Below are 19,032 nucleotides of genomic sequence, written 5' to 3'. Positions count from 1 at the left end.
CCCACCCAACAGCCAACCTACTTTTATCTGCCTCTCTTTCTTAAGCCGCCCACCAGCAACCTCAGCCTAGGAAAATTTGACTCAGTTGTGTGGTGCCAGCCACTGGGAACAGGGAACCCTCAAGGACCCACATGTAGGGGGACACACTTTCCCCTGTATCCCCCTCCACACACTATTTCCATTTTCCTTCTCCCCTTTACCTGCCTCATTCTGGCCTTCTCAGCAGTTCACCAACCTACTTTTTCTTTGCCTCCCATCTTTAGCTATATTTATTTATTTATTGACTTCATTTATACCTCACCTTTCTCCAAAGTGAGAAAGCATTTTACATTATTTTCCTCTCCTCCTTTTTAATCCTCACAACAACCCTGTGAGGTAGGCTAGGCTGAAAGTATGTGACTGCTCCAAAATCACCCAGTGAGCTTGTACAGCAAGATGGGGATTTGAACCTGGGTCTCTAAGACTCTACTCTGAAGCTCAAACTGCTACACCACACTGACTTTCATAGGGTGGCTGCCATTGAACAGTAGCAAGCAGCCAGGCCTAGTTGAGTCATGCAAGCTGGGTGGTCTCAAGTCACCCAGAGGTTGCTTCCAGGCCTAGGGTTGCCAGTCTCCAGGTGGGACCCGCCAGTCTCCCAGAATTACAACTGAAATCCAGACAACAAAGATCCCCAGGAGAAAATGACTGCTTTGGAGGGTGGACTCTGTGGCATTGTGAACAATTTTGAGTCCAGTGACACCTTTAAGACCAACAACATTTTATTCAAAGTATAAGCTTTTGCATGCAAGCACACTTCAGCCCCAAACCCTGTCTTCCTCATACTCCACCACAAAATCCCCAGGAATTTCCCAAACTGGAGGTGGCAATCCTAGTCAGGTCTGGCCCCAAGATGCCCTCCCTCAAAGGCCAAAATATACCTGGAAAGGGCCCTGCCCTCTCCCCTTGCTTTTTACTGACATAAATAACCCTTGGAATGCTTGCCTAGAAACAGCCACTGAGGGAAACAGTTGCGTAAAACTACAGGTGCTCCTTTTATCATTTTCATCTTTTTCAAGCTGCCCAATGTATTTTTTTTAGATTTCACATTTTTTAGCAAACCTGGGATCCTTTTCAGGTTTGTAGAAAGCTCTGTCTTGCCTGTTCATAGTTTTAGTCACCGGATATAAGTATCCAAAGATATCCTGACTTTGCTATTAGAATATAGGATAATATAATTCACAGAGAATGTTAACTTGTACATATTCAGAGAATCTAATGCTAAATTTCTGATGTTAGGTGTGTACGTAGAATATCCATTATTTTCATGACGTTCTTTTTTTGGGGGGGGGATGGTGGGAGGTGTAGATATTGTTAGATGGTTGTTCATTTAACTGCTTCTTGAATGCTCATAACAACATCAATACATTCTAGATGGTGTTTCTTCTGCTTCCCAAGCGTGGGGAACACAACCACTTACTGGTGAAATGGCTGATTGCCCTGACATGTGTTATCTGTAAACATGGCCATCTGCTAACTTGGGCACTGCTTGTTACTTCCACATTTATAGTCCTCAGTGTGGAAAGCCACTCAAAGAAATAGACGTTTAGGTGGGTGTAGATATTGGTGTACTTACCCTTTAATATTAGAGATACTTGTGTTTTCTCGAGGGCAATAAAAGATTTATACTTTGTATTAATCTCCTGACATGTAGAGCCTGTTCCACTGCCTCCAGTTTACAGTCTTGGACCCCCGCAATGGAGATTCCACTTGATTATTTTCATGAAAAGCAGGGTGACTCTGAACAGGGGCAGCACCACTTACATCATTTGACCAGCATCACTGTTCCTTGGTACTGTAATTTTGCAGATGAACACATGATTTCTTGAGAACCCTTGAGTGCTACTTAATGCATTCTTGAGTATTTAAGTAATTGAATATACACATATTTTGAACTAAAAAAGAATTCCTGTAGTTTTCTTATATTCCTGCAATGTCTCTCAACAACCTATGAATCAAACATAAGGAAATGCCTTCAAATAATCTATTTTTGTTCATAAAGTGCAGGTGTGGATTCTGACACATACCAAACCAAAGTTCTTTAAGATGCTTTTCCTGTGTTTCTTCAATTATAGTAAAAGGCAGAAACCTAGATTCCTGAAATATTTCAGTAATCACAGTAACAAAAGAAATGACAGGAAGTATAGGGACATATATACTTATAGCAGCAAATATTCCCTGGGTTGGATCCAACTAGCTTTTCTTCTACTGAAAAATAGAGGAAAGGTTCCTGTTTAACAAAAAGGCTATGATGGGGATCATGCTTTCTACGTGGATGGGATGACAATAAGAAATTGAATTGGGTGAGGCTGACTGAAAAAGCTGGCTGAATCCAACTTCTTGACTTTAGTATGAAGCATAGTTTTTAAAATCTATTAATGTATGAATTGATAGTATCAATAGAGATGAAACTGGTCAAATAAATTGAGAGGAAACTGTTGTACTTTTGTGCTTAATAAGTCTGTCACCAATTTTCTCTTCAATAAAAATGATAAAATGTGTGAAAAGTTAGGTTAGTAAATTCTGTGCCAAAAGATGACAATTATGGACATGTAAATCACTTACTCATCCACTGAGATGCACATCAGTGTTCTCACCTACACCCTTTGCAACGTTAAATAGACCACCTACACTGTAACTCTGGGAACTTTCTCTATGAACCCATGAAGCTGCTTTGTAACAAGTCAGACCACTAGGACATCCCACTCAGTATAGCCTATGTTGACTGATAGTGGTTTTCTAGGGTCTCAGACAAAGAAAGGTCTTTCTTAATATCTGCTACCTAAGTAATTTTAACTGCTGATACTGGAGCTGGATCACAGGACCTGCCGCATGCATATAAAGCATACAATAGGAATAGCTGATGGCCAATACACTGAAGATCAATCCAGGCAAGACTGTGGTGCTGTTGGCCAATGGAGAAGGTACTCTGGGACTGCAAAATCAGCCTGTCCTGGTGGGTGTTGCATTCTCCCTGAAAGAGCAGGTTCACAGCTTGAGTTTGGTGTAGTGGTTAAGTGTGAGGACTCTACTCTGGGAGAACCGGGTTTGATTCCCCACTCCTCCACTTGCACCTGCTGATGTGACCTTGGGTCAGTCACAAGCTCTGGCACAGCTGCACCTGAAAGAGCAGTTTGTGTCAGAGTTCTCTCAGCCCCACACACCTCACAGGGTGAATATTCTGGAGAGGGAAAGGGAAAGGAGTTTGTAAGCCGCTCTGAGACTCCAGTGAAGGGCGGGGTATAAATCCAATCTCCTCCTCCTCCTCCTCCTCCTCCTCCTCCTCCTCCTCTTCTTCTTCTTCTTCTTCTTCTTAGCATACCTCATTAGCATATGCCACACCCCCTGACATCATAAGGCCCGGCAGTGGACCTGTGAGGCCGACGGGAGTGCGAGGAAGCCCCGCCAAGGCCCTCCCTGGCCCCAGACAGGCAGGGGTGGGGAGAAGCGGGGAGGAAGCAACTTACCCTCTCTCTTCTCCTGCCTCCTCCTGGCTAAATGAAGGCCGGAAGTGGGGTGGCCGGAAGCAGGGGGTGGGGCTTCATCATGTGCCCCGCCCCCCGCACCTTACCCGGGGGAACTGCGATCCCCCGCGATCCCCCCCGAATCGACCTCTGCCTCCATAGCACATTGCTCCTTTTACCAGATCTGCCTTGTTCACCAGCTATGGCCGTTCCTCAAAAAGTATGCTCTGACCACAGTGATCGATGCTCTGATGCCATCCAGATTAGATTGCTGTAATGTGCCCTGTGTGGAGATGCCTTTGAAAATGGTTCAGAACCTTCAGTTGGTCCAAAATGTGGCAGCCAGGCTACTGTCGGGATGGCTACAGGAATCAAGTACAATCCAAAAAGATGGTTCTTCCCTGTAAGAGCCTAAATAGTTTGTGGCCAGGGTACCTGTAGGACCATTTCCTCCCTTTCTATCTAACCCAGCATTTTGGCTCTCAAGCCCTGCTCTCTGTGGTCCTGCCAATATTCCCTCTAAGCTGAGTTAGTGTGAGCTAGCTCACAGTTGTTTAGCCTCTGGCTCACACCTTTTTGTCTTAGCTCAGGAAGGATGGCTCCAGAGCAAACTAATTTATGCAGTTGCCAAATCATTTGCTCACAACTTTAATGCCAGTAGCTCACAAAGTAGAATTTTTCTCACAAGACTCTACAGCTTAGAGGGAGCATTGGTCCTGTCTTCAGAGGTGGGTGGTGACTAGGGACAGGGTATGTTCTGTGGTGGCACCTCACCTTTGGAATGGTCTCCACTAAATGCTACCATGGAATCTACTTTGCTTTCTTTTAGGCATCATGCCCAAATGCATAATTTTACACAGGGATTTAATTAATGGTTTTATCTTATCAGCTTTTTAATGGTCTGCTTCTGTTTTATGGAATAGCCTTCATGCTGCTTATGTGCAGCGGCTTTTTTAATGGCTTGTTTTCAATATTGGTGATTTGAATTGTAAGCTGCCTTGAGCAGAACTCTGAAGAGACAGCATAGCAGTATGCGCAATAAATAAATAACTGAGGGGGAGTCTACAATCAGAAAAGTTGTTGAAACAACATTCAAAATATTAGTATAAAAACAAGAAATATTGGTATTAAAAAACAAGAAAATATCAACGTTCCAAAAACAATTAAGACAATTGTATCAGTTAAAAATTCTGGAAAATAGAGAAGTTTTCACTCCTCAGTGAAACACCAGTACGTATGGGATCAAATGAACCTTTTAGGGCAAAAAAATTCTACAGCTCTGGGGCAACCACAGAGGCAGATTTTTACAGGTTTTTAATTTTATAGTATTCTCTCCCAAATATGTGTGAAACAAGTTACACTGTCATCGTTTCCTCTATTTTCAGATCTGGTGCTTAGGTAATGAAACAAGGTTTCACATCAACAAAACTGTGGATGCTGCCATTCGGTCTGTTGTTATTGGAGGCCTGTACCCAGGCATTCAGTACAGAGTAGAAGTTGCAGCAAGTACCAGTGCTGGTGTTGGAGTGAAAAGCGAACCACAGCCAATAATAATTGGTAAGTGATTGTTAGCCTCATTGTTTTGTGCCATTAGAATCCCATCGCTCGTTTCACAAACAGCAACAGAATATGTAAAATATAGTCATGTGTCAAATCTCTCTTCCTCCATGGCAAACATCTCAAAATAAAAACAGGTAAGAGCAATTTTCTTGAAATACATTAAAAAGTTGATTGTTGCATGAAACTAATGTTGCATTATGAATTTATTCACTTCAGCAGCTTTGTATATTTATAGAATAGATCTCTCAAGATTGCTAGAATATTGCCTTACTTATGTTGCTGGCGCCTAAGGCCATTGTTTAAAGTTTGTTTTTTGAGCATTTGAGGTTTAGCATTTCTCAGCTATTCTAAGCAGATGGTCTATACTGTTCTGTGCCAAAGCACAAAGAGGTCTTGTCCAAATAATGTGGAAAGCTGGTAATACCATATTTTTTCTTTTGAATGTGTGTTTCCTATTAGTTGTTTCCATGCTGAATTAATTTCATGACCTGAGGCCAGTCTAGAACTTTACCCTTCTGAGATACTTCTTAGGCATAAATTGAAACTGAATAGGGGTAGGGGAAAATATACCAGACAGCTGCATTAGATGTGTGCTACACTGCTGTGCTAAAATGTTTGAAACAGAGAAAATCTTTCCGGTTAAATAATTACCAATCTGTGCATTTAGATAATATCATGATGTAGTTCTTCAGATTGTATGGGGACTGTAAGTTTAACCCCTCTTTACCCCTTAAACAATTACTATGCTGAACTTAGAAAACAGTACATTAGAGAAGGAGATTCACATCTGCCTGCTGCTGTGATGTGCTAGTTTTCCTACATCTTAGAAGGTTGTTATGTTTGGGATAACCCAAGTTCAGAATCTTCAGTGTAAATTCTACAGTTCCAATGCAGCTGTAAAACATGACTGAATGTATAAATGAGCCCCAAATTGATGTTTTAAAATGCATCTGTAATATTCCTCTGAAATTAAATATTTCTGAGAGATAGGAATGATAGACAGACATCAAACAGCTATGCTCTTTCTCAGAAATTTCTAATTTAGAGGAAAAACTAGATCCAAAATCTGCTGTCTAGCCGGACCTGATAGAGACTCGATACAATGCCCCAGGAAGACCTGTGTTCAAATCACCACCCAGCTATGACGAACTTTTCAGTTTATCCTGTTTCACAGTTATTGTGGGGATATAATGGACTGACATATTTTTTATGTGTCTTGAAGGAAGAATGGGAATCAAATGAGATAAACTGGTATCATGCAACTGGCTTTCTGTTTCATTTTACTTCATTCTTCTTTCAAGGAACTCAGCATAGCCTATGTCAGACTGTCTTACCTGAATGGTAACCCAGTGAGGTATATATTGAATTCATGTCTCCCTGATATGAGTTCCAAATTTTACCACATTCACTCTCTGTCCAGGTCTGCTATGCTGCAGTTTTGTTGAGCCAGTTATGGATTGCATAGAAGACCAGAATAAAAGAAGGATATGTCTTTCTTTTCCAGTCCAGAACATTGATCCTACATCATTTCAATCATTTCTAAAATTATATTTTTTCCTTCTTTTGGTAGTTAATTATTCTGACTAGTAGGTATCATCTGTACAGCTTTGAAGCTGCATAAAACACAGAATAGATATGGTTCTTGCCTTGAAGAATTACCATCCATATTAAACATACGCCTGAGGTGAAGAAAACCACAGGGAAGGAGAAAGGAAAGAAATAATATATTACATTTAAAAGGGAGGAGAAGTAACTAAAAAAGTCACAGAATGGGAAAGAGAGTAGCCCACTCAACCATCACATCCTTTGCAATGGAGAAAATGAGGGTTGCTTAAATGGACAGATGAAGAGGATTGAGCCATACCTATGAACACCAGGCAGAAGTAGAATAAATCCTGCACCCAAAAAGGTCTTTGTTTAGGACAGAGTGGACATTTCAAAGGGAGCAGTCCTAAGAAGGAAGTCAAAGGTGGCTTGGAGAGAGAGGGAGAGAGAAAGAGAGAGAGAGAGAACTTAGCACAATGGTTCTGAATAGGGCTCTATATGTTCTTTTAATGGCTTATTTGTGGTTCGACTCATTGTTCGTGTGATAATATGAGAACCAGCTGCAAACTTTCAGAGTAACAGTGCAATCAAATCTGATGTGTCTAATTAATTTTTGGTCCAGCAAATTAGTTTTGTTCTTCATTACTCTCCAATGGGAGGAAGACATTATACTTCATTATATTTTTGTCTGAGGAAACAATGGAGCGTTACAGGTTGCCCACATTCCTCGTCTGTATTCTAATTAGCTGAACTGACAGCACTGTTATAGGAACACCTGCAGTATATAAAGTAATACGCTGATACATTGCCTGACACCTACATACGTTTATATATCTTCTGATTAAATACAACATAGCAATACTAAATTAATGCCATTTCCCCTGAATCTTAACACTTACATTAATTCTGTTGAACATCAATGGGAAACGTACATCCATATTCATTTATGTTCAGCTGCTGAAATCACAAAGCATATGTTATTCTGACATTTAAATGAATTATTACTTTTTCACATGTAATAGCAAGGCACTGAAGGATATAGCAAGCTGCTAGGCTGCTAACTTTAAAGTACATTGACCTAATTTGGAAACCAGCTTTTCTAAGGAAGAGCCTGGGGGAGGCTTTATAGTCCTCTGCAAACTCCCTTGAAAGTTTTTCTTTTCTTTCATTCTGTTTTCTAGTTAAAAAGGAATTCTGAAGTCATAACAGATGCTGTTTTGAGGTGCATTGCACAGCACAGAGAGTAAGGCACTAGTCCATCACCAGCCTAGCATGGATGCTGGGTAGAGGAATGGGGAAACAAAGTAAATGGCATTTGGAGCCCTAGTTGCTACTCAGCAGGCTGCCCGTGGAAACCTAATGCCTCTACAATTACAGCTACTTCTTTGTTACTGTCTTGTATATCTCCTCCCCACACTTGCCATTTGTTTTTAGAGTTTCTTTCTACCCATATCATAAACAGCAAGTGTCTGCACTGAATGACATCAAACATCAAACCTACTTGTTTGTTGGTACAAATCTGTTTGTTGGTACAAATAGAATCTAGTCCAGTGCTGGATCAGTTTAATTATGGCCCATAGCTACAGTGGGGCATTTTGGCCCCAACTTACTTCAAAGGTCCCTTCAAAGGCCCCCTGACTTCCTTTAAATGCCCTAGCCGAACTCACAGCTGCGCCACAGTGGGCAGGCAGTTGCCCGGGGGTTGAACGAGGCATGGAAGGCAGCAGCAGTGGCAGCTGCTGCTTCCTGGACCCGGCCTGCTGCTTGGAGAGGGGGCGAGGGGTGAGTGAGCAGAGGGGTGAGTGAGCTGAGCCAGGGGTGGAGTGAGCAGAGGAAGCTAGAGAAGAAAGGAGAGGAGGCAGCTGTAGCAGCAACAGAAGGGAGAGTGCTGGCCTTGTGCAGGCCCTGGGTTATTCCCCCATCAAGGGTGGAGGGAGGGGGTGAACAGGAGAAACGGGAGCAGCAAACATAATTAAACTATCTACATTGTCAGTGCTAAGTGCCCCTTGAGAAAATTAAATCTTCCTGATTTAAAATTCCTAGCTATGCACCTGGTTTAATTTACTGAACTTTGCACATTTATCTTAACATTCCAATTCAGGATCATTCAGTTTTCCCTTAAGTATTCATGTTCCCAAGGTTAGACTGCCCTATGACATCAGAGTTAAGTCACTGCCAAACCAGAGACTTGCCTACCAACCCCCACTCTGTTATCAAAATGGTCAGTCACTCGTTGCTCAACGATATCTCCTGGTTTGTGAACATTAGTATTACAGATGTATTTATTTACTAGGAATAAGGCCCGTTGTGGAATAAGGCTCTGGGAGAGTGCCCTGGCCTTGGGCACTCAGCGTCAATTCACCGTGGTGACCTCAGCAGGGTATAATGACACAGACTCCACCATTTTCCCCAGAGGAACTGATCTCTGCTACCTCACCTGGCCATTGGCCACAATGGTTCCCCAGGAGAAAATGGCTGGTTTGGGGGGTGGAGTCTATGGCATTGTACCTGTCTGAGGTCCCACCCCTCCTCAAACCCCACTCTCTCCAGGCTCTACCCCTCAAGTCTCCAGGAATTTCCTTGAGTTGACAACCCTATCTCCTTCCCAGCCAAGCATCAACCTACTGTTATCTGCCCCTCACTCTTCAGTTTTCCGTCTCCCCACCACCACCTGCAGCCTCTACCGTGCTCTGAAGCCCTGACTGCTACATTGCAGTGGCTGTCATGGGGGGCCATCTCAGCAGAGTATAAGGACACAGAGTCCGTCATTTTCTGCAGGGGAACTGATCTCAGCCATCTGAAGAACTGTTGTAATTCTGAGTGATCTCCAGCCCTCACCTGGAGATTGGCAACAGTGGTTCCCCAGGAAAAAAGGTAGTCTTTCTCTGCAGTGAGGACCAAAGCAGCTTACATTGTTCTCCTCTCCCCTTTTTGACTTGCACAACAACCCTGTTTTACTGACAGAACTAAGCTGGGTTGCCTAGCAACAGGCACTGAGGGGAAAGTAGGATTGCCAGCTCTAAGTAGAGAAATACCTGGAGGTTTGGGAGGGTGAATCCTGTGGAGGACAGTGTTTGGGGAGGGGAAGGACTCAGCAGGGTATAATGCCATAGGGTCTACCTTCCAAAGCAGCCATTTTCTCCAGGGGATCTGATCTCTGTCATCTGGAGATCAATTGTAACAGCGGGAGATCTCCAGGTTCCACCTGGCAATTGGCAACCTTAGGGGAAAGTCAGCCACACAACAGGGGGTTGAAGAGAATGGACTGACAGCCGCTGGCCCACCTCAGTAGCCAGCCAGTCATGGTGGAGTTAAGCAGGAGAGAGCCATTTTCACAGTTTATTCTGACAGGAAAGTGGCCAAGCTGGCAGTGGGCAGGGGAGGGGGTTATGCTGAAAGTCTGTGACTGGTCCGAAATCACAGATTCCACAGCAAGAACCTGGGTCTGGCAGACCCTGCTCTGAAGCACTAACTGCTATGCCTAGGGTAGCCAACCTCCAGGTGGAGCCTGAAGATTGCCGGGTATCACAACTGAACTCCAGACAACAGATCTCTGCCCCCCCCCCCGAGAAAATAACTGCTTTGGCGGGTGGGCTCTATGGCATTCTGTTCAGCTGAGGCCTCTCCCTTCCCCAAACTCTGGCTTTCTTAGATTGGCTTCCTTAGACACAGAATATCCAGGAATTTCCCAACCTGGAGCTGGCAACCCTAGTCAGGACTGGCCCCAATGAGTTCCTCACAAACACCTGGAAAGGATTTCCTTCCTTACTGACAGAACCAAGCTTGGTTGCCTACCAATAGCCACTGAGGGAAAAGTTAGTTCCACAGAGGAGCCAAGCATGAGAATTGTCTTCATCGGGAAAGACAGCTGTTTGCCAGTTATTCTGACAGGGAACAGTGGCTGAAGTGGGAGTGGGCGGAGAAGAGGAGCAGACCCAGCACCCAGCCGATGGCATGCGAGTACTCTTGAGTGGCGGCTGACAGGCCAATGGCTGATGGAGCACATTGCACAGCCAATGGGAGAGCTGGAAACAGCCAATACGCTAAGAGGGTTATTATATAGAGATTATTTATTGGATTTTTAAAATTACAATAGTATTACAGTTTTATCCTTAACCGCAGTACCAAACTTTCAATTAGATTTAAATGTCAGCCCAAGCACCCTTCATTTAAAATGTTGAGCTCTAATTGATTTTCATAACATTTGCTTAAAACAGAATGATTTAGAGGCTGAATTGGAAGAGTGGAAAGTGACACTTCATGCTTCCTGTTTGCTTAAGAGAGAATAGTGAAGTACATTTTATATTATGCAAAGGGTCACCCCCATTACCAAGAGTGATATTAAATACTTAAATATGAAATACAATCATTAACAATTTTCTGTGGACACCACTAGACTAACCCTTACAGACTCGGAAATTACTCCATGTATTTTAAAAAGATTTAGTATGAAGTTAATAATATGTATAAACAGAGTTGCCATGTAATATTGATTTATTGTTCTGGAATTTTGCTTTCAGGGTTAGCTAAAATAAGGTTTTTGATTAATTCTAGAACTGAAGCATGTGCAGTTTACTGTAGCTTTCATTTCTTCTGCCCTCTGCAGATGTTGATAGGGTTTGGTAGCTGTCCTTTAAAAAGAAGATTTGTTTCTATGTTCTGGCTGTGAAAATAAAAGAGGGAAGTAACCTCACATTAAAGAGAGATTCCACTGAAAGAGAATTATGTCCACAGCTTTTAGTCATTTGTTTAGCAAGTAACCTTATCAGTTTACCTGTGGCTGGAACCAATGTGCTGATATAGCACTGGCTTTGTTACAAACAAAAAACAAAAAACCAACCCGGGGGGGGAAAATAAAATGGTGACCTTATTTATTATGAAACATAGTTTTTCTCAGCAAGGCACTATACGGTATTTTAACCATTTGCTCTATGGTCATCACTCATGATAAATTTAAAGAATATAGATTGATTTATGCAAACAGTTGTATAAAATAACAGCATTATGATTCCAAGGAAGTTATATTTTTAAAAAATTGACAAGTCTATTGTTCAATTTATATCAAAGATTGGGAATTGTGCCATTGTTTGGGGAAAAACACATACAATCCTGAACTATGCTACAAAATATGCTGTCAAGACAATAATTTATTTGGGGGACTGAGCATCTTAATGACTATAGAATTTGTCACAGCTTGCTGCAGATTTGGGGGGGTGACGTTATTTTTGTGATCCTTTCAAAGACTGGTTAATTGAAATATTTGCCAATTCTGGCCTACATATTTTGTAATTTACTTGGTAGCAGCTTTGTAGACTAAGTATTGTGTATACAGCCAGTTACTTGGCTAAAAGAAGAGGGGAATGACTTATCTGTAGAGAGCAAAGTCATTCAGTACATGTGTTTTGCTACAGTTATTTGTGTGGCTCAATAGTGCTGGGGTCTGAAACTGTATTACTATGAATTTGCTTTCTGCATCACCAGTTCTTTTGAAACTGGCAGTTGTCTACTTCTAGTGTGCAGGTTTCAGATATGAATGGCAGTTGGATGAGAGGGGAATAATTGTATAAAGAGTCATGGGGTCTATCCAGTGCCATGTTTTCACAGGCAGAAAGATGGAGCATGATTTTCATATTGCCTTCTGGCAGTCCCAAGTGCCCCCTGAAATCCTGTTATTGGGTCCCCTTTCCTCCAGGAGTAGGATTTCAGGGGTGATTTTGGTTGTCATGGGAGGGGGGAGGCAGGAAAATTGTATTTCACAGTCAGAATCCTCTGTGCCTGTGGAAATGCCTCACAGGAGCCAATCCATTGTGTATTAAGGTTGCCAAAGGAGCTGCGGTGGCTCAAGTGGTTAAGATGCTGAACTGCAGGCTGTGAAAGGTCAGTAGTTCAGCAGTTCGAGACCCGGGTGCCGCATGACGGAGTGAGCTCCCGTCTCTAGTTCCAGCTCCTGCCAACCTAGCAGTTCGAAAGAAAGAAATTGCAAGTAGATAAATAGGTACCACTTCGGTGGGAAGGTAACAGCGTTCCGTGCGCCTTGGTGTTTAGTCATGCCGGCCACATGACCCCGAAAATGTCTTTGGACAGCGCTGGCTCTTCAGCTTTGAAACGGAGATGAGCACCGCAACCCTAGAGTCGGATTTGACTGGCTTTCGAGCAAGGGAACCTTTACCTTAGGGTTGCCAAATCGACTTACCTCTGCCGGCGGGGGACTTTGTGCTGGCTCCCGGCACGCGTGCACGGCACAGGGAAGTGACATGATGCTGGGCACGCTGGGGGCAGGGCACAGCCGTTTTAGGGGGAAACATAGAGTTTTCCCCTCAAATGGCTGTGCCCCACCCCCAGCATGCCCGGCGTCATGACGTCACTTCCCTGTGACGTGCACGCGGGGGTGGGGTTTTCCCCGGGGCCCGATTCCGCGGGGGTGGAAATCGGGCCTCCAAAGTGGGGGAAATCCGCCCTCCGGGGGGATTTGGCAGCCCTAGTTACATCTTATTTGACAAGTTTAGAAAGATTATAATTGCTTACGTTGTATTTTTGAGGCAACATTTAACACTATGTTCTTACATGCCTGTTTCCATCTTATAAAATAGGAACAACCAATTTTTGTATTCTCAGGAAGAGCTATTCTGTTATCCAGAGATCAGGCCTTTGCCTGATCAGGCCTCTGGAAGACCACAGTTTGTTTTGCCTCACAAACTGACCCCTTCATGATAGATTAGGCTTCCTAGCAAATATGACAACACCTAGCAGCAAAAGATTTACAGTTATTGGCATAGTATTACAAATAAATATAACAGTTATATATGACATGAATGTCATATGTGAATGTTAAACTGTGGATTGCTTCTGTGTTTTATAACATGAAAAAATATCTTACTTGTGAATAAAATTGTGACTAACTTTTTACCATACATTGGCTAAATTTCATGCTGCTCACAATCAGATTTTGGGAGCTATAGTCAGCCTATGATTTTCTAGTTGACCTTCTCGCAGTAAGACATATATATTAGTGGGGAAGGAGTTTTTTGAATTTTCAGAATCTTTGCTATTATTGTTATTCTGCATTATCAATACAGTTTGATATGATCTCTCTCTCTTTCTAGGAGGGCGTAATGAAGTTGTCATCACTGAGAACAGCAACAGCATAACAGAGCAAATCACGGATGTGGTTAAGCAACCTGCCTTCATAGCTGGGATTGGTGGTGCATGCTGGGTAATTCTCATGGGTTTCAGCATCTGGCTATACTGGCGCAGAAAGAAGAGGAAGGGACTCAGCAATTATGCAGGTAAGAATAAATCTGTTAAATAAATAGAAGTGTAGCAAAAGACTGCATCTCAATGAAATGAAGACTGGAGTGGATTAATGTTGTCTGCTTGCTTGGGTATGCTGCAAAAGAACTGAAACATGAAGAGCTTCAAGTGCATTGCTCTGTAATACATTTCATCATTGCTACAAGAAAATATTTAATTCATATAATGAGTACATCTGATACACAACCCAAGAATTATGAATGCACTGTTTATAGTCACATTTTTGATGTAGAAGGAACTCAGGCACATGTCTATGCTCAGTTTTTAAGGACTGCAAATCAAACTGTCCCTGCAAAAGTGAGTGCGCCCAAAATTATTCTTGTACAATTCAAGTAGACCGAGGGTACTTAGCACTGTCCCATTGGATACAATGGTGATTCTTGTACAATTCAAGTAGACTTAGCACTGTCCCATTGGATACAATGGGTTTAACCATGATTTGTGGTGGAAAGTGCCATCAAGTCGCAGCTGACGTGGTGACCCCTGTAGGGTTTCAAGGCAAGAGACATTCAGATGTGGTTTGTCATTTCTGGCTTATATGAAGCAACCCTGAGTTTTCTTGGTGGTCTCCCATCCAAGCAGGGCCAAACCTGCTTAGCTTCTGAGATCTGATGAGATCAGGCTAGCCTGGGCCATTCAGGTCAGGGCTAACCTTAATGAACTTCTTCCATTTGTCTTAGTCTTGACTGTTGTAGATAAATTGGGGGGATATATATTGTAGTTATTATAATTGTTCATTGGTGCCATCCTAAGCAGAGTTACACCCTTCTAGGACAATTGAATTTGAAGTTACAGCTCTGCTTAGAGATAGATCAAGTTGGGTAGCCATGTTTGTCTGTAGCAGTAGAAAACAGCAAGAGTCCAGTAGCACCTTAGCGACTAACAAAATATGTGGCAGGATATGAGTTTTCGTGAGTCACTGCTCACTTCTTCAGATATGAGATGTGAGTTCACTTCTGAAGAACTGAGCAGTAAGTCAAAAAAGCTCATACCCTGCCACATACTTTGTTAGTCTGCTCTTTTCTATAGCTCTGCTTAGAGTAATGCTATAAATCGCTTGGTTCCACAGATCATGAGTATGTAAATGGGGATCTATTCAGTAATGGTGAAGTTGACCCAGTTGCATGGTAGTCAGTCATTTTATTACTGCAGCCACTGTTCTAACCTTGAGAACAAGGCTTCCAATTCTTTTGTATTTTAAAGGCTTTGGATTGTTATCCAAGGGCATACGGGACTTTCCAGTTGCATGCATGATGTAATCCCCTGCTCATAAAAGAAATGGGGATACCCTGGCATGTATAGTGGAACCTCTATATTATGACTTTTTATTTCATTGTGTTTGTTATTTGTGTCTGGATGAAATTATATACCCATATTCTAGAAACAAGGTAAAAGCATCTTGAGGATGTATGCCTTCAAAATATATCATGTCCAGCAACATTCTGCAATAAGATGCTGTGCCTATACAACATTAACCTTAGTTCACAATTGAGTGAAAGCCAATGCAAAAACAGCAAGAGGGGTTTTTTTTACAAAAAACAATCCCTTTCTTTGAGTATAGTTTGATATGCAGCTGAAAGGCTAGGCACTATATCCATACTGTTGTGTTAGAATAACCTCTGTATTTTTACAGAATTCAGCCATCAATGAATTGTTGTTCCCAAGGGAAAAAAATCCAGTGATTAATACATTCATGACAATTGAAGCATGTTTTCTTCTGGCATTGTGCCACACAAATCTTATTCTAGAATCCTGTTGATTTCTTATTAATTACAAACAGTGAGCTCAAATGACCATCATGGTGAAGCAACATTATTCATATGCTACGCTGTTTGCACATGTTTTTCTTCCTTTCCTTTTAATTAATGTGCATATACATGATGGTCACGTCTGCTCTCTCTGATCTTGTTTTGTTAAATGAAGCACTAAGTTCTATTTAGAAGTTAGATGCACAATATTACTGATCCTGAAGGCTGCAATGTTCTGTCACATCCTTATTTTAGACTACTATTAATAAGACATTAGGCATTTAGCAGGTACAGTCCTTTATCTTACACTTTCACATAGATCAGATGTGCTAAATAAATTCCATGCCTAGTTCTTTGTTGTTAACGTTTTCATATATTGAGTTGTGTTCCCCATATGATATCAGATAGCATGTTTCTATGAAAATTGTCATAACATCCTGTGATCTTATCATATATGTAAATATCTGTGCACAATAAATTTGCCATGAAACATGTACAACATTTGGTCCCTACATGACAACCATAAACCATTTGACAGTATCAAAATGGTGAAAAAAATAAGTGCAGAAACTCATTGCCAGAAATACATATATGGTATTGTTGCTCATGACATTTTATAAGTGTCTACTGGCTGGTTGTTGTATTGTCACTGAATTGTTTATTAATTGATGCATTTGCTTGACAATGAGAGATCATGAAGAGTAACATTTCAACACTTATACATTTCAAACCCGATCTATAAGGCAGGTTGCATGACCATCTTAAACCGGTCACCATTTAATGTAATTGTCAAATTCCATCATTCACTTTTTTCCAACCCATTATTTCTCATGGGCTGCTGGCTGGCTAGTGTTGAGTTTCTAGAAACTGCACATAATTTTAAACTACATACATTGGTCAATTCTGAGAAACACGCATACCCTTTAACTGGCACTTCTTATTGAGGTTTGTAACTCACAATGTATTTACTTTTCTTGTTTTGCAGTTCAGTCCTTCACCTTCACCCCAGCAGGTACTGTCCATTAGTCTGTCTCTTACCCCACCCAACACACAAATCCAACATATACTGGCTGAATCCCTTCCAACTATTCCAACTATATAAAAATATCCAAATGCATGAAGAAGTACTCTGTCTGCTCATCAGTTACATTCACTGTGTTATTGAGTATACCAGTGATTCCAGTAGAAGGCTACAGAATACCACAATTAAAATATCTTCCATTATGAGCATGGATAGTTTCTCACTCATCTATATATTTAATTCCCAAGGCGCCCCCTGTGTGCAGATATCTAAATCTGCACATCGGGGGCACCTGGGGGGCAGGGAGATTTTCCTGCGCACGTGTGGCAATGCACAGGTGTGCAGAAAAATCTGAACACTGTAAAAAAATATAGGGGGGATAATTAAATCCCCCCAAAAGTAAAAGAGCATCCCCTGTGCATGCGCAGGGAATGCTCTTAGAATGGTTTCGCCACCGCCTCCACCACCAGAGAGGGGGAGGGGGAAAAGGCTTGGCCAGCCGGCGACTATAAGCCGCTCAGCCCTCGCCGCCGCCCGGGGAGGAGGGAGAAAGTTTGGCGGGCCAGCGAGGCCTTGCCACCGCTGCTGCCAGGGAGGTAGGGAAGGAGACAGTTTGGCAGGCCGGTGAGGCCTCACCGCCTCCGGGGGAGGGGAAGGGAGAAAGTTCAGCGGGCCAGTGAGGCCTTGCCACCGCTGCTGAGAGGGGAGGGAGAAAGCTTGGCAGGCTGGCAAAGCCTCGCTGCTGCTGCCGGGGAGGGAGGGAGGGAGGGAGGGAGAAAGTTCGGCGGACCATCAAGGCCTTGCTGCTGCTAGGGGAGGGGGGAAGCTTGGAGGGACATGGGCCTCGCCGTGGGTGCCGGGGACGACAAGGGAGAAGGCTCACCTGCAGCTGCTTCCTTCTCCCGTGGAGCTTCTCACCCCCCCACGAGTATCGCGGGTCCCCCTTCTTGTTCAAGCTCTAATGCTGTTTTAAAATGTAATTTGTATGGCATTGGTGTACTTAACATAACTACCCACAGGCAGACCTTAATCACAAGCAGTCAAATTTTATGCTTAAGATCTTTACACATAACTTGCAAATTTTTGAGGACATGTATGGCTGGTTACAGAAGCGGAACTTACCCTTGCTTCTCATTCCTTGTAGTCTGCTTCTGAACTTACACATACTCCAGACATAGTCAAAAATTAGCCCATGCATGTATATTTCATATAACCCCCCCACACACACACACACAGGGCACATAGATGTATGATGTACTGACACAATCAAGCAAACCAAAAATATTTTAAAGTGGATGATATGATAAAAAATATTTCCTGTTTATTATTTTTTAATAAACTAGCATATGTAAACAATTATGATGTGTGATTAAAAATATATGAGTAATAATATATTGCTGAAACAACTGATTGCAAACAGCATACTCAAAGCTATGTATAAACAGGAGAAGCAATAGTGTAGTTAACAGCCACAGTTAAAGTCAATAATTCTCTCTCAGCTTCCACACCGCTTTTTTCCTGTTCAGGCAAAATGGCTATAGTGGACATTTCTCATCTGTTCTAGGAAATAGTCTTTGGGCCAAGGTATTGGAGAATGAATAATCATTTGATAACCAGTTTACCCTTGTTAATGTTGGGGATACTGTGTACATAGTCAAAATAAGATAACCTTTCATTCTGTCATGCCTATTGGGCTGGAATCCGCTACACCAACTGTGTGTTTGATACATGATGTCAAGGAAAATATATTGTCACAAAATATCGTTGGCAGCCTTGTCAAAATGAAGTGTTTGGAGAATAGACACAGCTGATGGTGGTGTTTTATTAACAGTTTGATAAATGCAAATCAGAGTTTGCAAGTAACTTGAACCCACCTGTATTATCACTGCTGTTGCATGAAAGCTCATCCTGATCAATTGTATCAAGAAAATTAAAACAGTTAGCTAAGAAATGTTTTAGACTGGAATCTCTTTGTTTGTTCCAAAACAGGGTCATGCAAAAAGAATGCTTCTTCTAACCCTGCCATTGGTAGTTCTCCTCTTTTGCTGTAAACAAATGTACCTTTCTCCTACTATTTTCCCTATTCCTTCAAGCCCTCCATTTATGTCCCACATCCATATTTATCATACCCCTTTCTGATATTAGCTTGGCCCTCTCTTCCCTTCCTCAATTCTGAATTGAAATGTTGCCTTTCTCCCCCTTACTGTTTCATCAGGCTTTATTCAGTCAGTTTAAGCCATCTTTTACCTTTCCTATCCTGGCTTCTCTTTTCCCACACTCTCAATGAACCTCGCCCTTCTTCTCTACCAGCTTCTCACCTCCTTTCAGTTTCTTCTCTTCCAAA

General features: G+C 42.2%; 1 protein-coding gene across 1 annotated transcript in view; it reads left to right on the top strand.

Moving 5' to 3' along the window:
- ROBO2 (roundabout guidance receptor 2) overlaps positions 1–19,032 on the top strand; it is a 714,921-nt gene that overhangs the window by 611,253 nt on the left and 84,636 nt on the right. Inside the window, exons 17-18 of the mRNA XM_015406679.1 lie at positions 4,889–5,060; positions 13,712–13,894. Coding sequence (XP_015262165.1) covers positions 4,889–5,060; positions 13,712–13,894 — 355 coding nt within the window. The remainder of the gene's footprint in view (positions 1–4,888; positions 5,061–13,711; positions 13,895–19,032) is intronic.

This window comes from Gekko japonicus, unplaced genomic scaffold (assembly GCF_001447785.1).
Source record: "Gekko japonicus isolate JY-2015 unplaced genomic scaffold, Gekko_japonicus_V1.1 scaffold195, whole genome shotgun sequence".
Classification (NCBI taxonomy): domain Eukaryota; kingdom Metazoa; phylum Chordata; class Lepidosauria; order Squamata; family Gekkonidae; genus Gekko; species Gekko japonicus.
This window is presented reverse-complemented; position numbering and strand designations above follow the sequence as displayed.